This window comes from Tetrao urogallus (assembly GCF_951394365.1).
Source record: "Tetrao urogallus genome assembly, chromosome: 7".
Taxonomy (NCBI): domain Eukaryota; kingdom Metazoa; phylum Chordata; class Aves; order Galliformes; family Phasianidae; genus Tetrao; species Tetrao urogallus.
This window is the reverse complement of record NC_136820.1, coordinates 49,592,856-49,609,095: the sequence shown is the minus strand read 5'-3', so window position 1 is coordinate 49,609,095 and position 16,240 is coordinate 49,592,856. Positions and strand designations below refer to the sequence as shown.

At 51.1% G+C, this 16,240-nt stretch overlaps 1 protein-coding gene across 1 annotated transcript; it reads right to left on the bottom strand.

Annotated features, from left to right (window-relative positions):
* Positions 1-415: 415 nt before the first annotated feature.
* Positions 416-10,548, bottom strand: HHATL (hedgehog acyltransferase like; the record flags this gene model as incomplete). Its single annotated transcript, XM_079538098.1, has 11 exons — positions 416-537; positions 1,824-1,965; positions 3,218-3,419; positions 3,578-3,613; positions 3,963-4,107; positions 4,777-4,948; positions 7,889-8,098; positions 8,883-9,077; positions 9,210-9,323; positions 9,623-9,690; positions 10,443-10,548. 11 exons carry the CDS (start codon positions 10,546-10,548, stop codon positions 416-418), a joined length of 1,512 nt encoding a protein of 503 aa, XP_079394224.1.
* Between the last annotated feature and the right edge of the window lie 5,692 nt (positions 10,549-16,240).

The following is a 16,240-nucleotide window of genomic DNA, read 5'->3' as shown; positions in this document are numbered from 1 at the left end:
TAGCAAAAGAAAAATGTGATGCTTTGGCTGGAAGCGACCTGGAGATGGGAGACCTGGGCTGCAGGTCCTGTGGGAGAGCCAGATGCTGGAGGATTGGGTGTTTTGGGGAGCAGAGGGTGAAATCTCTAAGCCTGCATGGTGCCAAAGGGTCAGAAAAAGGATGGAGCTTTAAAGATGTGTCCCAGGAGCCTATCTCAGTGGTCCGCCACGTGTGGGGAGCGTACAAAATGCCTGCTGTGCCACAGGAGATCCCTGCAGCAAAGGGGTGGCATCTGCCTTCCAGATGACTTCTCTATAGGTGAGTTACAGCAGTCTGATTGCCAGGAGTGCTTGGAGAGCCCCCGACAGCGGCTGGCCTGGCAGAGACAGTCAGAAGGGAGTCCAGGCTCTGGGGCAAGCACACTGATATCTTCCTCTACTCTGCCTTGGGTTTGTCACTCTTCTCCTCTTCCACGGCCAGGATGCGTTCACGCTCTTTGATCAGCTGCACTCCACAGTATGTGATGAACCAGATGGACAAGGTGCTGACAGGGAAACCTGGAAGATGGAGGGAGACGTGGTCATCTTGGTGTGCTGCTTACCTAATGGGGCCAACGCTTCTCTGGCACCTCTGCTCCTCGGGTGGGCATGGGAGGTCCCCGGGTTCATGGCTACAGTTGTTTTTCTTTGTGGATCCGAACCAACAGCTTCACAGAGGGAGGAGAGAAATCCCCAAGGATGGGTTTTAGATGAAGAAGTGCTTAAAGCCATGAGGGCATCCTGGATCACAGTTAATGTTGTGGGAACATGCTGGCGTTTTGCTTTGAGCTCTCGCTGACCCCCAGATCTGCTTTGCCTGTTGAGTTCAGACTCAGCAGTTGGCTTCGTAACCTGCCATCACTCATCCTTGTTCAGCACTGCAACCTTCTGGAATCTTTAGACCCTGCTGACACTGAGGGTTAACCTCAGCTTAGTTGCATCCCTATGTGGGAACACGTTTTTGTCACCTTGATAAGTAACAAGAGCTGGGAGGATGCCTTCAACTTAGGAAGGGCCAGTGGGCGTTTGTGACAAGTTGGGTATCCACAGCAGATAGGAGGCACAGGCTTTGTACCTGCTAAAAGAGGACTTCTGCAATGAATAATGCAACCCACAAAAGCCAGCTAACTCAGCAGGCAGGCACTTCTGGCACATAGAGCCCAGCACGTCACATTATCCATTTCCTAAGCCAGACCTGTCCCATAGGGGGCTGGAGAACATGGATTCCAGGTGGCTATTTATACCGTGAGTTGCTTGAGAAGACTCCAAAATAGTACCAGCATCTGCCAACAAGAAAATGTAGATAATTCTGTTCGTAAGGAGCCTAGCATAAGGATTTGTACATGTCACCTTCAGGCTGGCACAGAAAGAGCTACTAAAGAAAAAGGAAATGAAATAGGATGAGTACATCCTTTTCTCCAGTAAAGGGACCATTCTACACCCAGGGACTCAGCCCACCTGGGAGAGGTCCCCAGCTGCAACCTCTGTATTGCAGCAAGTCACAGCGTGAGGCTGTACGGGGAAATGCACAAACAAAGGCAGCTCACACCTCAAAGAGCTGGCATGAATCATAGAATCATTAAGATTGAAAGACCAATAAGACCATCTAGTCCAGGCATTAACCCAGATGGGAGCTAAGAGATCCATATTTTCACATCTTTCACAAGAACGGACGTGGCTGGGAGCAGCCATGTAACATGGCATCGGCCAGGCTGCCTTAGACACTGGAGGACTTGGCAGCCCACACCCCATATTTGCCCACCAGGACAGGGACTGCTCAGCGGGGAAGGCCTCTGGCACCTTACCTGTCACGAGGAGTCTCTTGGTGACCAGCAGTGCAAACTCCAGACTGTTGAGAGCTAGGATGTTGTAGAGGACGATGGCCCAGAAATTTGCTGCCCCGAAAACAGCCCTAATCCGCCGAGATGTGGCCGCTGACATTTTGGCCTACGTAGGAGAGAAGAACAGAGTGAGGGAAAATGGGGCGGCAAGGAGATGCTGTTAGTCCGACAGCAGCCAAAATCCATCAGGGTGGTACACATGGTTTCATGCTAATTGTGATGGCTGGGCACTCCTCTCTTCATCTGTTGCTATTCCTCGAGGCAGATGAATGCTGCTGTTTGCTGGGATTATTATTAGCCCTACATCCCAGTCACTCCCAGCTCCCCAGGAGCAGAGAAGTGGTTTACAGCAATCTTCTAAGAGCATGATGCATCCCCAGACCACTCAGTGCTGAGAGTTGCAGTGCTGCAGGGAAAGAGATTTCGCTGCCTGAGGGTGCCTTAATCTGATTGGAAGTAAAAAGAGCAGAGCAAACAGGAGGATTGCTCTGCCATGTTTTTGTTTAAAAGGAGTCTTTACTGACTCTGTGTAGGACCTCAGGCTTTGGGCTGCGCAAAACAAATAAACAACAAAATTGTTCCCAGAATGGAGTTTTTTCCAACCATGTCTCTGAGGCATCTTGGTCCCAAACAAGGATGGGGCACTGAGCTTTGGAGTGGTTGGAAAACAATTCATTCTAAATATTTGCTTTTATCAGAAATCAGATCAAAAGCCCTCAGAATGCCATAGCGTTTCGCAGAACAAGAAAAGCAAATGATTTCTGCATGGAAATGTATAAGAAATTCCCTATGGACAGACCTCTGGAATCCATTTGTGCTATTTCAGCGCCTCACTGGAGCTGCAGTCCTGCACTTCTTTTCTCTTTGAAAGCTCCATCCTCTGCCCAAATTTCCTATGAAGCATCATAGGGGTGGGGGGGGATTTGCTCTAGGTGAGTGACACCATGCAGGAAATTCAAGGTCTTCTTGCATAGGTGTGCTGGTATCACAGCACCAAAGAATAGCTTATGTTGGAAGGGATCTTAAAGACCACTGAGCTCCCATCCTCTGCCATGGTGCCCCCACCAGATCATGCTGCTCAAAGCCCCATCCAACCTGGGCTTGAGCACATCCAGGGATGGGGCATCTGCAGCTCTCTGGGCAGTACCTGAACGTAATGCTGATAGGAAAGTACTGTAGGAAGCCTGGACATGGAGCTGCATGACATCATTGGAGATGCTGCTCTTCAGTCTCAGCTGAATGGGTTTCATTTGTCTAAAGAAATGTGAGCTCCCTGCAGTCGTAAGTGTTTCCAGGAGCAGAGTTTGTCCCCAGGCCCGCCGTTGCCCCCCCCACCTGCTCACAGAGCATCTGCTCACCTCCAGTTTGGAGAGGGGCTCCCACTGGAAGAATTTCTGCACCCAGAGCTCAAAGTTGAGGCCAAAGCAATTGAAGACAGACCAGATGAAAACAATCTCACAGGGTCCCAACCACAGAGTGGTGACAGCAAACGTGGCAGTGGTGGCCATGAGCTCCTTTATGACGTTGTCGTGGTTCTCTCCAATGTGGTCGTACACATACCTAATGGTCAATGAAAGTGATTAGTGCTCCCCATAGTCAAGGAAAATCCCTTCTTCCACATTCGCCCAAGACATGCTTCTCACAAACATGTCAATCTGGAGTGCATGATGAAAGAGAAGACCCCAAAATAGACAAGAGGTGGTTGAGTAGGCACTTACTTGCACAGCCAGTCATTGATCCCTCTGTCAAAATGCCTACAATACAAATGGCAAAGAGCACATTAGAACACGTGGGCTAATGACACCTTTCCAACCATAGAGGGTGCCTGGTCCCCCAACAAGGTTTACTTTGAACCTCATTCACAGTAGCTCTCCATGCTCTTTCCTAGAATAAGTCCTGCTACTGTGTGATCCCACTAGCCTCCCTCCTTACCATTGTTCCCTGCCCAGGAATATTTCCTTGGGCTATGGCCAAGTCTAGTCTATAGTTTCAGTACAGCCAACCTATTGGCCAGCTGCTCAGAAGCACAGCTCAGACCTCCTCATCTCCATGCATATTATTTTTAGGGTCAAACATGCTGCCTTCCATCAGCAACATACTCACGTTTCTGCAAAGACGTAGAGCATGGTGATGCATTTTGGGGGCTGGGGTGGGTCCAAGTGGTCCAGTCTGGCAATGGTGTTGATGACCCCAAACATGACAGCAGCTTTGACCCAGTCGTACACCAAATTGGAGTAGGCCAAGCCGGCTGGAGCAAAAACAGGAGTCAAAAGGACAAAGAGGATTTTATTCTGAGGGTCACAGTGTCACCTGAGCACCCAGTCACACCTCATCTCCCACTGTGGATGAGGCAGACCTGGCTGATGTGGTCAGCCTGCACAGCTCCATCTGGAGTAACATAACACATATGCTTGATCAGGCCTTCTGGTCTCTCAGGACACCCTAAATCAATGTTGGAGCCATCATAACTGCATTAGGATTTCCTTTTGGCCTCCAGATGCCATTCCATATGACAAGGGGCTGCTCTAGGCTAGTGTGGGTGTCACATACCCTGTGGCATCTTAAATTCTGCCATTGGACATTCACTTGGGAGACTGAAGTCTTCTATCCAGCTGCCAGCTGAATGCCAGTGTGCTACCACTACTCATCCTGGAAGCTTGGTTTCTAGAAGACCTTGGTTCAGACCTGCCCACAGCATAGCCAAATTTAAATAGAGATCAGGTTTCCTCAGACCTTGTCTCCCTTTCAGTCCATAGAATAGGAATGACAGGGAGCTCAGTGGGAAGAAAGACTCTACTCAAATATGTCCAACATAGGTGCTGCTGAGGCTTCCCAATGGGGTAGGATGGGGGTCTGAATCTCTCACCACTGCCTTGAAGCTAAGCACAAAGGTGAGCACGTCCCCAAGACCACTCACCCAAGGCCCAGTCTGAGAGGCGGTTCACGAACTTCAGGTCGGAGGGGAGGGTGAGGATGTAGAAGAAGTGGAAGAAGATGTCCACAGCAATGATGGCCCCCACATGGAGGAGGGCATGGACCCGAATGTTCCTCATCTCATCATCTTTGCGATGCAGATCTCGGGTGCTCACCTGCCAGGATGGCAAAGCAGGAAGGGCTGAGCTGGGGGGCAAGGTGGGAAGCAAGACTGGAGAAATATTCAGGGTCCAAACAGGGACTCAACTTAGGAATTAAGGGACTCCTTTAGGAATCACACCACGACATACACTGTCCAAATTCCCATTGCTTAAGGAAGACCCAAGAAGAGGAAATGTCCTCAATGGGGTGAACACCATAACAACCAATGAGACGGAGTTTAGGATCTCTCCTTGGGGACATTCTCAAGAAATCAATTTAGCTTAAGGCTGATCTTTGCATAGGTCACTAAGTGTCAGTGTTAGATGGCCTTTTTTGCAGTGGAGATCTTCTAGCACTAAGGCATAAGACTTTACTCAACTTTCTTACACAGTGGCTGCAGGTTTGCTGTTCACAAGGAGCTGTTGAGGCAGAGCTCAATACAGGATACAGTGAGGCTTTATTTCAGGCACCTGAGACAGCTTCATTGCTTTTTGTGACTGTAAAGCAGCCTCCTTCGCTTTGTCATCAGCTGCTCTACTTCCCCATGCTCCTAAAGAATCTCCTTTTTGATGTCCCCTTGTATGTGCTACAGCAATTTCTTTGGGTAGTTTTTCCCAAAACCTGCCTAATCAGTTCTTCATGGGCCTATTTAATGTATCAGGTTCTTCCTCTGATAGTTTGAGATACCATTTCCTTGTCTTCTTGCCATTTCCTTGTCTTCCTGCCATTTCCTTGTCTTCCTTGCCATTTCCTTGTCTTCCTTGCCTACGCTTCTAGCTGTAATCTACAATATCCAATTAAACCCAAACATTTTCACAACTTCCTTGTTCTGGGCTCATAGCCATCCCATCTACAGGATGCCACAACTTGTAAGAACAGGCATCCACGTGCTGGCAGCAGGGCTGGTCCCAGCCAGGAGCCCTGCCCAGGACAGGTGGGCATTTGGGCTGGGCTCATCTGGGAGGAGGAGGAGGATCAGGAGGATGGTTGATGAGCCCTGGAGCTTCTGCTGTAGATATCTGTTGTAAGGGAGAGGGGCAGATGCACAAGGGGCATTTGGGAGCTCTCAGTGGGGCTTTCCTCTCTGCAGCACCCTGTGAGGACACGGCCTCTGGGAGCTGCCATTTCTCTGGATGTTGTAATACAGAAATCATCAGAGCGAGCAGTTGGGATTACACTAGGCAGACTGATGGCCTCGCTTCCCTGCATCGCTGTAAGAATTGCTGCTGTATTTAAAATCCTCTTATGTTTATGACTTTCCCTTTATTCCCAGTGGGAGGTGGGAGTTCTCTCAAAGCAATCTGCACGCTGCCGCACCAGCCCTGCCGTCAGAACCAGATGATTCCTGAGAATTAAAGCCTCTGCCAGATTTTAGCCTGTCTGTTGTATGCCAAGCACTTTAAGGACACAAAGAGGCTGCTGAGACGGAGAAGAAAGCAGGAGAGGACATGGGGATCAGGTCTCTGTCCCCAACACTTCCAGCCCCCACAGAAGTGAGCTTGTTTCCCTCCTGTCAGTAAGAGAGACAGCCTGAGAAGGATTGGCCAAGCCGTGGTTGAATAGTAGGAAAAACTTCTTCTTTGAAAGAGTGGCAATGCAGTGGCACAGCTGCCCAGGGAGGTGGTGGGGTCAACATTGCTGAAGGTGTTGAAGAACCGTGGAGATGTGGCACTGAGGGATGTGATCAGTGGGCTGGGGTTGGACTTTGGGATATCAGGGGTGTTTTCCAACCTGAATGATACTGTGATTCCACGGAGTCCCACTACCCATGGGGGATGCAGAGTGAAAGGGCCCCTCCAGGACACAGCACCATTAGGAGCCAAGGAGATCCATCCCCTAACGAGGCCATACATCCCATCTGGAGAAAGGACTCAATCTATCCGCCTTTATAATTACTACTGGGTAATTAGGAACTAGCTCTACAATTAGCCGCAGGGCAAGCAGTGCAGGGTGGCACCTCGCCAGGAGGTGGCAGTGGTGTCCAGGCCAAGGCAGGTCCCCGGTCTGTGGGGTGGGAAAGGGGCTGGACTCTCTCACCGTGCCTTTGGGGACAGGGTTTTACGCAGCAGAGGAGGGGATTGCTCATTAGGTGGCTACAGACACCCCTATCTGGGATTATGTGGAAGGAGCAGGAAACAAAGACCCACTCACATCATCTGTATGGTGATGGCAGCTCGTGTCTTGCAGGCACCACAAGTCCAGTGTTCTGATTTATTTACACCTGAGAGCATCATTAGAAGAAACACAGAAACACAGCCTGGGCTGTGTTCTCTTCCGAATTCATGAAGGAATGTCTGAAATGTTCTTGCATCCAGATGTCAGAGCCCCAAAATTATTAGAAGTATTCATTCTCTGAAAGGAAGCAGCGGCGTGGACAGTAATCATTAGCTGGGCTTCCTGGCACATCAGCAAGCCATACCAGCTTACTTGGGTAAGACTTGGGACCAAGGCTGGTCACTGGGGTCGAAGGATCCCAGGACTGGAAAAGCAGTTGCTCGATCTTTGAATGTGAAAGAACCCAGATTCTGCTGTTTGGAGTCTGCCCTTCACAAAGCCCCCTTGGTTGTGTGCAGTATATGAGATGTCCAAGTTTGGTCATCTGGATCAGAGGAAGCATCAGGACAGAGGCTGCCAAAACACCGCAGCACAAGTGCCCAACAAGCAAGGGAACGAGATGAGCCCTCCTGCCCTCAATTCCAACATGGCACATTCACCATGACAGTGTCATCCTTTCTGTGTTGGTGAGGAGAAATGGCCAAAAACCCAAAAGAGAAGATGAAAAACCCATCAGTTTTCGCCCCTCACCAAAACACACAGCTCCGTTGTGCAGCCTGGTCTGTGTCCATGGCCTACATGACCTCTACGACTGCTTATGCCTTCGCTGTGGCCAACAGTGGGGATTTGTAGACCTTCAGTTCACACAGATCAACTCGAGAGGCCATAGGGACGCTCACCTGGGTGTGAAACTGGTCAAACGTCATGACAGGCCCGAAGAAGAAGAAGGGAAGGTAGAAGTTGTACTTGAGGAGGTCGAAGATGGAGAAAATGCCTTCCTTCCTCTCGGAGCTCTCGAGCGCGAAGCTCATGCAGCGCATGATGGTGAAGCCACTTCCTCCATAGAAAAGGACATCTTGAAGATCAAAAGCTCCTGTTACAAACCCGCTCTGGGTGAGAAATGGACAGTTACCACCAGGCACGCGGCATCACTTCAGTTCTCCCTCATCTTGCAGAAAACATCCACTCTTGGGGCAGTTGGCAAAGCCCCTAATTACGCTCCGGCAATTATCCCTGCAGCTAATGAGCATTGCTGTTGAAGGGTCAAGCCAGGGCTCCATTTTCATTCTGGTTCCTACATCCCAGAGGAGCGGGAGGTCCTCTTAGCCAACACAGCCCACAGTCACTTGGTGAAGATGTGTTTGTGATCTGGGATGGGAATGTCACTTTGTCCCGGGGCAGAGGGACAAAGCCTCCTCCTCCCCAGAGGGAGGAGGGAAGCGGTGGAAGCCCAGTGGAGAGGCAGGGGCACATTTCAGGAAGTGATGATAGGCAGGGATTGGCAGTACTGCCCTTCAGAGGGACTGCACGGCTTTATAAGGTTCTCCCTGGGCTTCTCCCCACCCACCAGTGAGAGAAAGCCTTTAACTGTACAGGTAGGCACCCATCCCAGTGCTGCATGGCAGGTGGGGAAACTGAGGCATGGGGGAAGAAAATTCCTTGCTTGGTGTCATCTGACAAACTGCTGTCTAAGCAGCAAGATGGAAACCACAAGTATGTGACACAGCCCCCAGGGGACTGCTCCTGAGCTCAGTGCCACAATGCTGCCCTGCTCTCAAACCCTAAGGAGCTGCCACAGGTCCAGGAAAAGGAGTCGGGGTTTGGGGACACTCAAGGAAGTAAAACCCAAGGAGAGGGATGGGAGGCAGAGGGGAGGCTCAGGATGGCACCTACCTGCCAGGAGCTGAAGGGCTCCAGCTTGATGGAGGCGAGGCAGCAGAGCCCAGCCACATAGCAGAGCCACTTCTGCTTGGCCAGCGCCACGGAGTAGAGGATGAGGCAGTGGGAAAGGATGATCATCAGGTAGGTGAGCCCCATGCTGCCCAGCACAGCCAGCATCCCATAGAGCATGTATACCACGGCCCGGTGCTGCGAGGGGAAACCATCAGAAGGGTGGCAGCCCTCAGCCCTCCCTCCTCCAAACTGCCCTGCAGCGTCCCATCCATGCCCGCCCAATGGATGCCAGGTAAACCCACTGCTTTTAACCCAGCCCTGACTCACCTGTGGCACTGTCATGGAGCACACCTTGGCAAAGAGGACGTGTCCTGAGAGGGTGAAGATGATGACGTTCCTGAAGGAGGTGAACCACATCATCCACTCGAAGTCGGCTACGTCCTGTGGGAGCAGCAGGCTGCTTAATGGTCCCCAGCCTCTATGTCCCCACCCCACTGCCCATTCCAAGAGGAAAGCACATGCATTTGAGAGCCCTTTCTTCCCTATTTCCACCCAAGGGCTGACAAGAACTTTAGCTTTGTCATAATGCCTGGGAAGAGACAAATCCAAATCAGAGCATCCTCCGTGCTGCAGGGCTACCATTTCCCTGACAACATCCACTCCTTTCTTAAGGGACAAAATACACGAGGACTTTTCAAAAGTGTCCATAGCAGAACAAGAGCTCTGCTTCCTCCTCTTACCATTTTCCTGCCAAAGTAGTGCCAGCCTGGCTTGATGCCATCCCGAAAGGCTTTTCTGTTCATGCTGTCTGCAGAAGAACAAGAGTTATCATAGAATCATAGAATGGCCTGGGTTGAAAAGGCCTTAATGATCATCCACTTTCAACCCCCTTGCCACAGGTAGGGTCACCAACCACTAGAACAGGCTGCAAATTTCTGGGGAGAAGGGTTCAGGCTGGATAACAGGAACAATTAATTCCTGTAGGAGTGGTGCTGCAGTGGCACAGGCTGCCCAGGGGTGTGATGGTGTCACTGCACCTGGAGGTGTGGGGATGTGGCGCTGAGGGCCATAACAGGCATGGTGGGGTGAGGTGGGATTGGGAATCTCAGTGATCTTTCCAACCATAGTGATTTTACAATAAAAGCAAAGAGGGAGCTATGTTTTGGCAAGGCAAGGAACCTTCCTCACCACGAGGATGAGTCATGGGGGCCCAAACACCCTCAGCCCCATCCTGAAAGTTCCCATTTCTAATGGAAAACTGGGAGTCAGGAATGTCAACCATTCCTGCATGAGTTCCCACTTGGAGGGGTGCATTTTTCAGGTGTTTCTTTCTACTTCTAGGCAAAAGAACCATTGGAAAGTGATACTGTGTGATGCTGGTGGCATGCTCAGGGCAATGGCTGGAGAGCCATAGGAATGGGGCCATGTGGGCAACAAGGCTGAAAGCAGTGGGTATTAAATCCCTTTGGATCCACTCTAAAGGACTCCCAAGTTACTATCCCCAAACAAATTAAAGCTATGATAAGGAAGGAGAGGAGGGACACAATGAGGGACATTTACCTCTGGATGCCTCAAAGATACCACTGCCACTGTACAGCACGGCACAGGTCACAACGAGAGCATAGAAGCCCAGCTCATAGCTGGGCAGCATGGTCTTAACCCCCATAGCTGTGGGTTACTGCTGGGTGTAGGGGATCCAGACCTGGGAAAGGGGAGGGAATAAAACCCGAGGTAAAAGCTCAGCCACCCCACAGATGCCTTAAGTTACTGCTGGTCCTCAGTCGCCCTGCTTGGTGGGCTCCTGCGTAGGCTGGTAGAAGAGGAGCAAGCAGCATTAGCTGAATGCTGGGGGAGCCCCAAACCCACCCAGGATACAGGATTTGGGCTCACACCCATCCCAAGATTAGGATGGGGTTCTTCCTGCATCACCCCTCACTTCTTGATGGGATGCAGGTCAAGCCCAAAGGTGCTGAAGGGGATGCAGAGGAATTTCCCCCCTTCCCCACCCACTGCCTGCTTACTGCAGGTGCTTTGCTTTGCCCTGGGCTCTCAGCATGTACCTGTGTGCTGGGGGTGTTCCCAAAGCCCTGGGCTAATTACTGCTGCCAATACTAATTAACCCCGGCACTGCACCACCTTCCCATCCCAATCTCCCATTGCCTCCGCGGGTCGTCAGCTGCCCAAATCCTTTTGGGGCTTGGGGGGGAGGAGGAGCAGCAGCAGCAGCAGCAGCAGAGCTGGGGTCGGGTGAGGGTCCTGCCCTGTCAGCTCGGTGCCACCTCACCCCGTGGTGGCAGTGCCCTACTGCCCTGCCAGCATCCCCCGATCAGCAGAGCTCCGCGTTCAGACGGCAATTAAAAGCGGACCCACATCTGCAGCACAAAGCAGCGGGGTGGATTTGGGGTCAGCGGGCATTGCGGAGCCTGGGAGGGGGGGGAGCATGCTGCCATCGCTCTGCAGTCCCTGTGCGGCGGGAGGGCACCGGGGGATGCGGCTTTAAAGAGCTTTTATCCTTTTCCACGTTTCTCAAGGCTTTTATTTGCTTGGTTATTTATTCGCATTAAAGCGGGGGGGGGGGGGGGGGGGGCAAAATTAGTTTTAGCTGCCAAGCTCAGCATTTCCCCTTCAGGGTTTGTCCCCCCCCCCTCCCCTCCGAGACCCACATCATCCTCACCCCCTCCCCACCAAGGGCACCCCCCCCCAGGCTACTATTCCTCCTCCCCCTTCCCTCCCCCCCCCAAGCCCCATTTCTCTCCCCATTACTGACCTTAAGCCCTTGGGGGTGCCAGCGTCCTGCAATGCAACCTAAGGGCTTGGGGGACAGGAGGGGGAGAAAAGTGGGGGACAAAAAAACAACCTTAAGGCAGAGCTCTGGGGGGCTGCTGGCCTTCCCTAGGGCATCTCTCAGCCCAGCAGGGCAGATCTGGGGGCTCTGTCCCCCCCAGAGTGCCTGCAGAGGAAGTTTGGCCAGGAGTGGAGCACAGCAACGGGAGGTATTTTTATTTTAGAGCAGCGCTGCAGAGGGGCTGGTTCAGGAGCTGTCTGTCACTGCAGCTGCTGGAAAGGACCTGAGCTGGCTGCCAAAGCCAACCCGGGCCAGGTCTGGGGCTGTGCTTCCAGCCTGCAAGGCTGACCTCAGTGCACAGGTGGGGAAACTGAGGCACGCTGTGTGTGGCTGAAAGAAGGGGACTGGCTGCGGATATGGGCAGAGTGATTTTGGGGTTGGCCAAGAATGAGTCAACGCAGCATCTGGTATCTCTGTGTGCCCAGCTCTCTCTGCCCATTCCCTACGAGGTTTGGTTGAAGATCCTGGTGGGGTTGACCTCCATGAGCTGCCCTTGGGGCTGGGGGAGCGAACAAAGGCAGGTGTGATCAACACCCCACAGGCTGGCTGCGTTGGGGTGAAATGCAGCACGTTCTGGGCTCCAGAGAGAGGAACCACCCCAGGAGCTCTGTGCCAAGGGGCTCCCCCTGGCCTGGGGCTGGATGAGGGCAAGTCAGAGCCCACTGCTCAATGGTGTAATAATGAAAACCACCAAAGCCTTCATCCTTCTGCCACAGCTCCGTCCCTACCCAGAGGAACTTGGCCCCTCACACCCTGTTATAATTGACCAGGTGCTCAGAGAAGAAGCAATTAAGAGCTCGGTGTTGATAAGCAACGAACACAATTTACCATGCTCCATGTGACCGTGATGAGCCTCCGCTCACTGACAGCAGTGTGGTTGATGTCCGGAATACATCAGGGTGCCTCAGAGAAAGGAAAGCTGTGTCTGCCCCTAAATCTTCTTCCTTGACTGTGCTCCACATTGGGTATCCTCAGCACGTTCACTGCCTGAGAAAAGAGGAAAGCAGGTCCCTTTATTTTTATTTTATTATTTTATTTGATTATTTCATTATTTATCTTGCCTTCCCTTTTATCTAATTTTATGTTTCGTTTTTACCCTGGGTAATTTGTGAGCTTCCTGGATGGAAAGTGCAGCAGAGGTGCAGCAGTTATTTCACAAGGCTCTGGGAACCGTGATGATAAAAATCATTTAGCTTTAATTTATAGATATTATAAAAAAATTAGAAAAAAAAACCCTCACTCTCTATTTCTAACATAGAAAGATTTATTTTTAATGTGACCAGCCTGCCTTCCTCAGCACAGGGGACACCTGTATGTTTTATTGCCCCAGTACTGCAGCTTTACTAAGGGCTGTCTATGGCCTCGAGCTGATTTAATGACAGCATCTTCAAACATCTGTCGGGTTGCTGGAAGATGTGGTACATGAGCAGAGGGCACTCCTCTCTTTCGTGTGCAGGGAGGTGAGTGGGAAGGTGGTGGGGCTCAATGGAAAGCCTTACCCCCTCCCAATAGGGCACAGCACCAACGTGAGATGGGGACAGCTTCCTCCTGGCCACTTCCACCTGCTTCGTCTTGCTGCCTCCCTGCTGCTGGAGCAGCTCTCTGTGAGGTGAAATGGAAGGAGAGAGGATTGTAATAAACAACATGTGTTGCTTCATACTGCCTCAAGTTCCCCCACCAAATCTGCCCACGTACATGTGCAGCTGGGAGCTTGTCAACTAGGACCTCAGCAGGCACCTCCCTGGCTAGCAGAAGAGCATGGGAGAAGGAAATGTGGGGAAATACATCCATCCATCTAAATATCAATCCATCCAAACTTCCATCCATTCAAACTTCCATCCACCCACCCACACATCTACTCATCCATCCGTCCGTCTGTCTGTCCATCCAACCTTTCAGCCTTCCATCCCAGGTCACCCATGACATATTTCAGTCCCCCAGAACAGTCCTGCCTTCTCCCCCTGGCCCCCAGTGATCCCACCAGAGCCTCACACTCCCCCCAGGATCTCCTGCTGCCCTGGGAAGGGCTCTAAAGAAAGCTCCCAGCATTTGGCAAGAGCAACACCCCGCATCAGTTGAAGCCTGCTGCCATTAGCCCTTCTTGTCAAGATCCCCTTTCCTTCCTGAAGAAGTACAGATAACTATTCTTGCTGACAAACGAACTGCTCTAAAACCCAAAGCTTCATCCTGTGCCAGCAGATGGGGTTTGGAGCCTTTGCTCTGTAAGAGGAGATGCGTGGGGATTGAGGTGGCATTTGTTGAGTGAGGCTGCCCTGTCCTGTGGGACCAGCCAGCTCTGAGCAGAGCTCGGAGGGGAGAGGATGAGTGAGAAACCCAACACCCCTCTTGGCTCAGCGGTGGCTTAATTTAGAGCACAGGGGCTCTACTGTGGGCTTTTTCCATTTAAAGCTCATTCATATGTCATGCAAGGGGTAATGGCCCCAGTGCTTGCAGGGCAGCAGCAGCTGCTGGCTGCGGGCAAAGCAGTTTTCCTTTGTCCCTTTCTCCCTGCTTCCCCCCACAAAGGAGTTAAATGCATCTCCTCCTCACATCTCCCTGCTCTGCAGCCTTTCCAACGAGGCATTTGCTGCCAAGCTCCCAAAAACCAAAGTGACCAAGTGCTCTGGAAAGGCAACCGTCTCCCAAACGCAAAACCCCCATGGGTTCGATGCTTGGGGAGGGCACACACCACCCGCAGCCCAAATCCACGGCTCTAAATTGGAGCAGTTACAGTGGGATCAGCTTTGACCTGCTGGCTGATCCTCTGTCGCTTGGCTCAGCAGAGCCCGAGGCACGGAGAGCTTGCGCGTGTCGATACCATCTATATTTAACTGTGCTAATGCAACTTAATTCACGTTATGGCCAGCTGGGGCAGCGGGCTGCGCTCTTGCAATGCTTGCTGTCTGTAGGTAAGGCTGCTTGTAACAGGCCGAGAGGAAAAGGCTGACAATTAATCGAAGGTCAACAGGATTTATTCCCAGTGGCTCAGCTGTACTTTTCAAATGGGATGCATCCATCAGGCACTTTCTGGCTGCTTAGTGGAAGCGCTCTGCTGAGACAACCTTTGGTCTTTGGACTTGTGTTCATAGCACACGGTGGCTAAAAGCTGCCTGAAATCCAAGGAGGAGTGTTCACAGCCTCAAATACCTACAGTAGAATTCACTTTAGGGCTGTTCTTCACAGCTTAACCACCGCCACCAGCCTGCATCAGCAGCACAGAGCGTCGTCATCGCCATCAAAACTGCAAAGAGAGACTGAAAAAACTCAGAGCTTCTCAAAAAGTGGCCTGTGATACAACTGTGCTGTGTGAAGGCTGTGCCAGTGAGGAAAAGCTGGGTGTTCACACTGCTTTTATCTGGCAGAGAGAGGCACAGTGATGGCTGGCTGCAAAGTGAAGCCAGTAAGATTCCAATGAGAGTTAACACACGAGATTTTAACAGGCTGGTTGTTGATCTGGTAGGAGAAACTTCCAAGGAAAGCAGGCAATCCAGGAGGTTTCAGATCAAGCCCAGCTGCATCCCTACAAGAAATGTAGTTCAAACAGCACATCAAAATGGCTGGGGAGATTCTCTGGCTGAGGACCTGCAGCATGGGATTCTGCAGTGAGACCAGTGTTTGCAGTGGTTTTGGTCTTCAAAGATCTCACTGAGTTTCTTAAATTTAATGACAAAACTATGTGAACTGTGCCTCTTCCACACCTTGAGAAAATGGGAATCAGCTGCTACAAGGGTCAGTACGGGCAAAAGTCAAAGGCAGGTCACTCTGTTGGTAGTACAGAGGGAATTTATTTCAAAACTAAGGTGAAAACTGAGAAGGTCTGCAGAATTTGGCCAGAGTTCAGATCCCCAGTACTCTGTGATGGGAGACAGATTACACATTGCACATTCACTATGACTTATTTCTTCCCCCTTCTTCAAGGCATCTTCTGGTTGTGTGCATCAGAAAAAAAAGGGAGAAAAAGGCTTCTGTGCAACCCCAAACAAGCATATGCTTAAAGAAACAAGTGTTGCAACACTTAAGAGGTTTCTACCATATGCTATCAAGCCATATGCGTTCTGTAACATCTAGCACTCCCATTTTCTCATCTGAGTTTCATCGGTTGATTCATTGCCACCTCAGGAAGGATTTTGCTAGAGAGCATTATGAGGACAGGAGACAAATACCAACCACTCATTGGAAAGGACAGCAGTTTTCCTCTTATGTACTTACGGGAAAATATTATTGATTCACACTTCTGTGTAAGCAAAACCAGAATCTCCAGCTGCAAGCTGGCAGCCTGAGCTTAGCAGCTTCTGCATAGCAAAACCTCCACGGCTCAGGCCACGCTGTCGGGTGATCTCCCTACTGCAGGCTCTGAAAATATCTATAGGAGGTAGGCTGAATTATTCCCTTTGGTCTGCACTGCATTATGCATCATCAGGATGGAGCTGAACAGAAAGGAAGTGCTTGCAGCTCACTTGGACAAAACTTTGTCAAACGCTCAATGCAGGATTTACAACTCCTCCAGCTGACA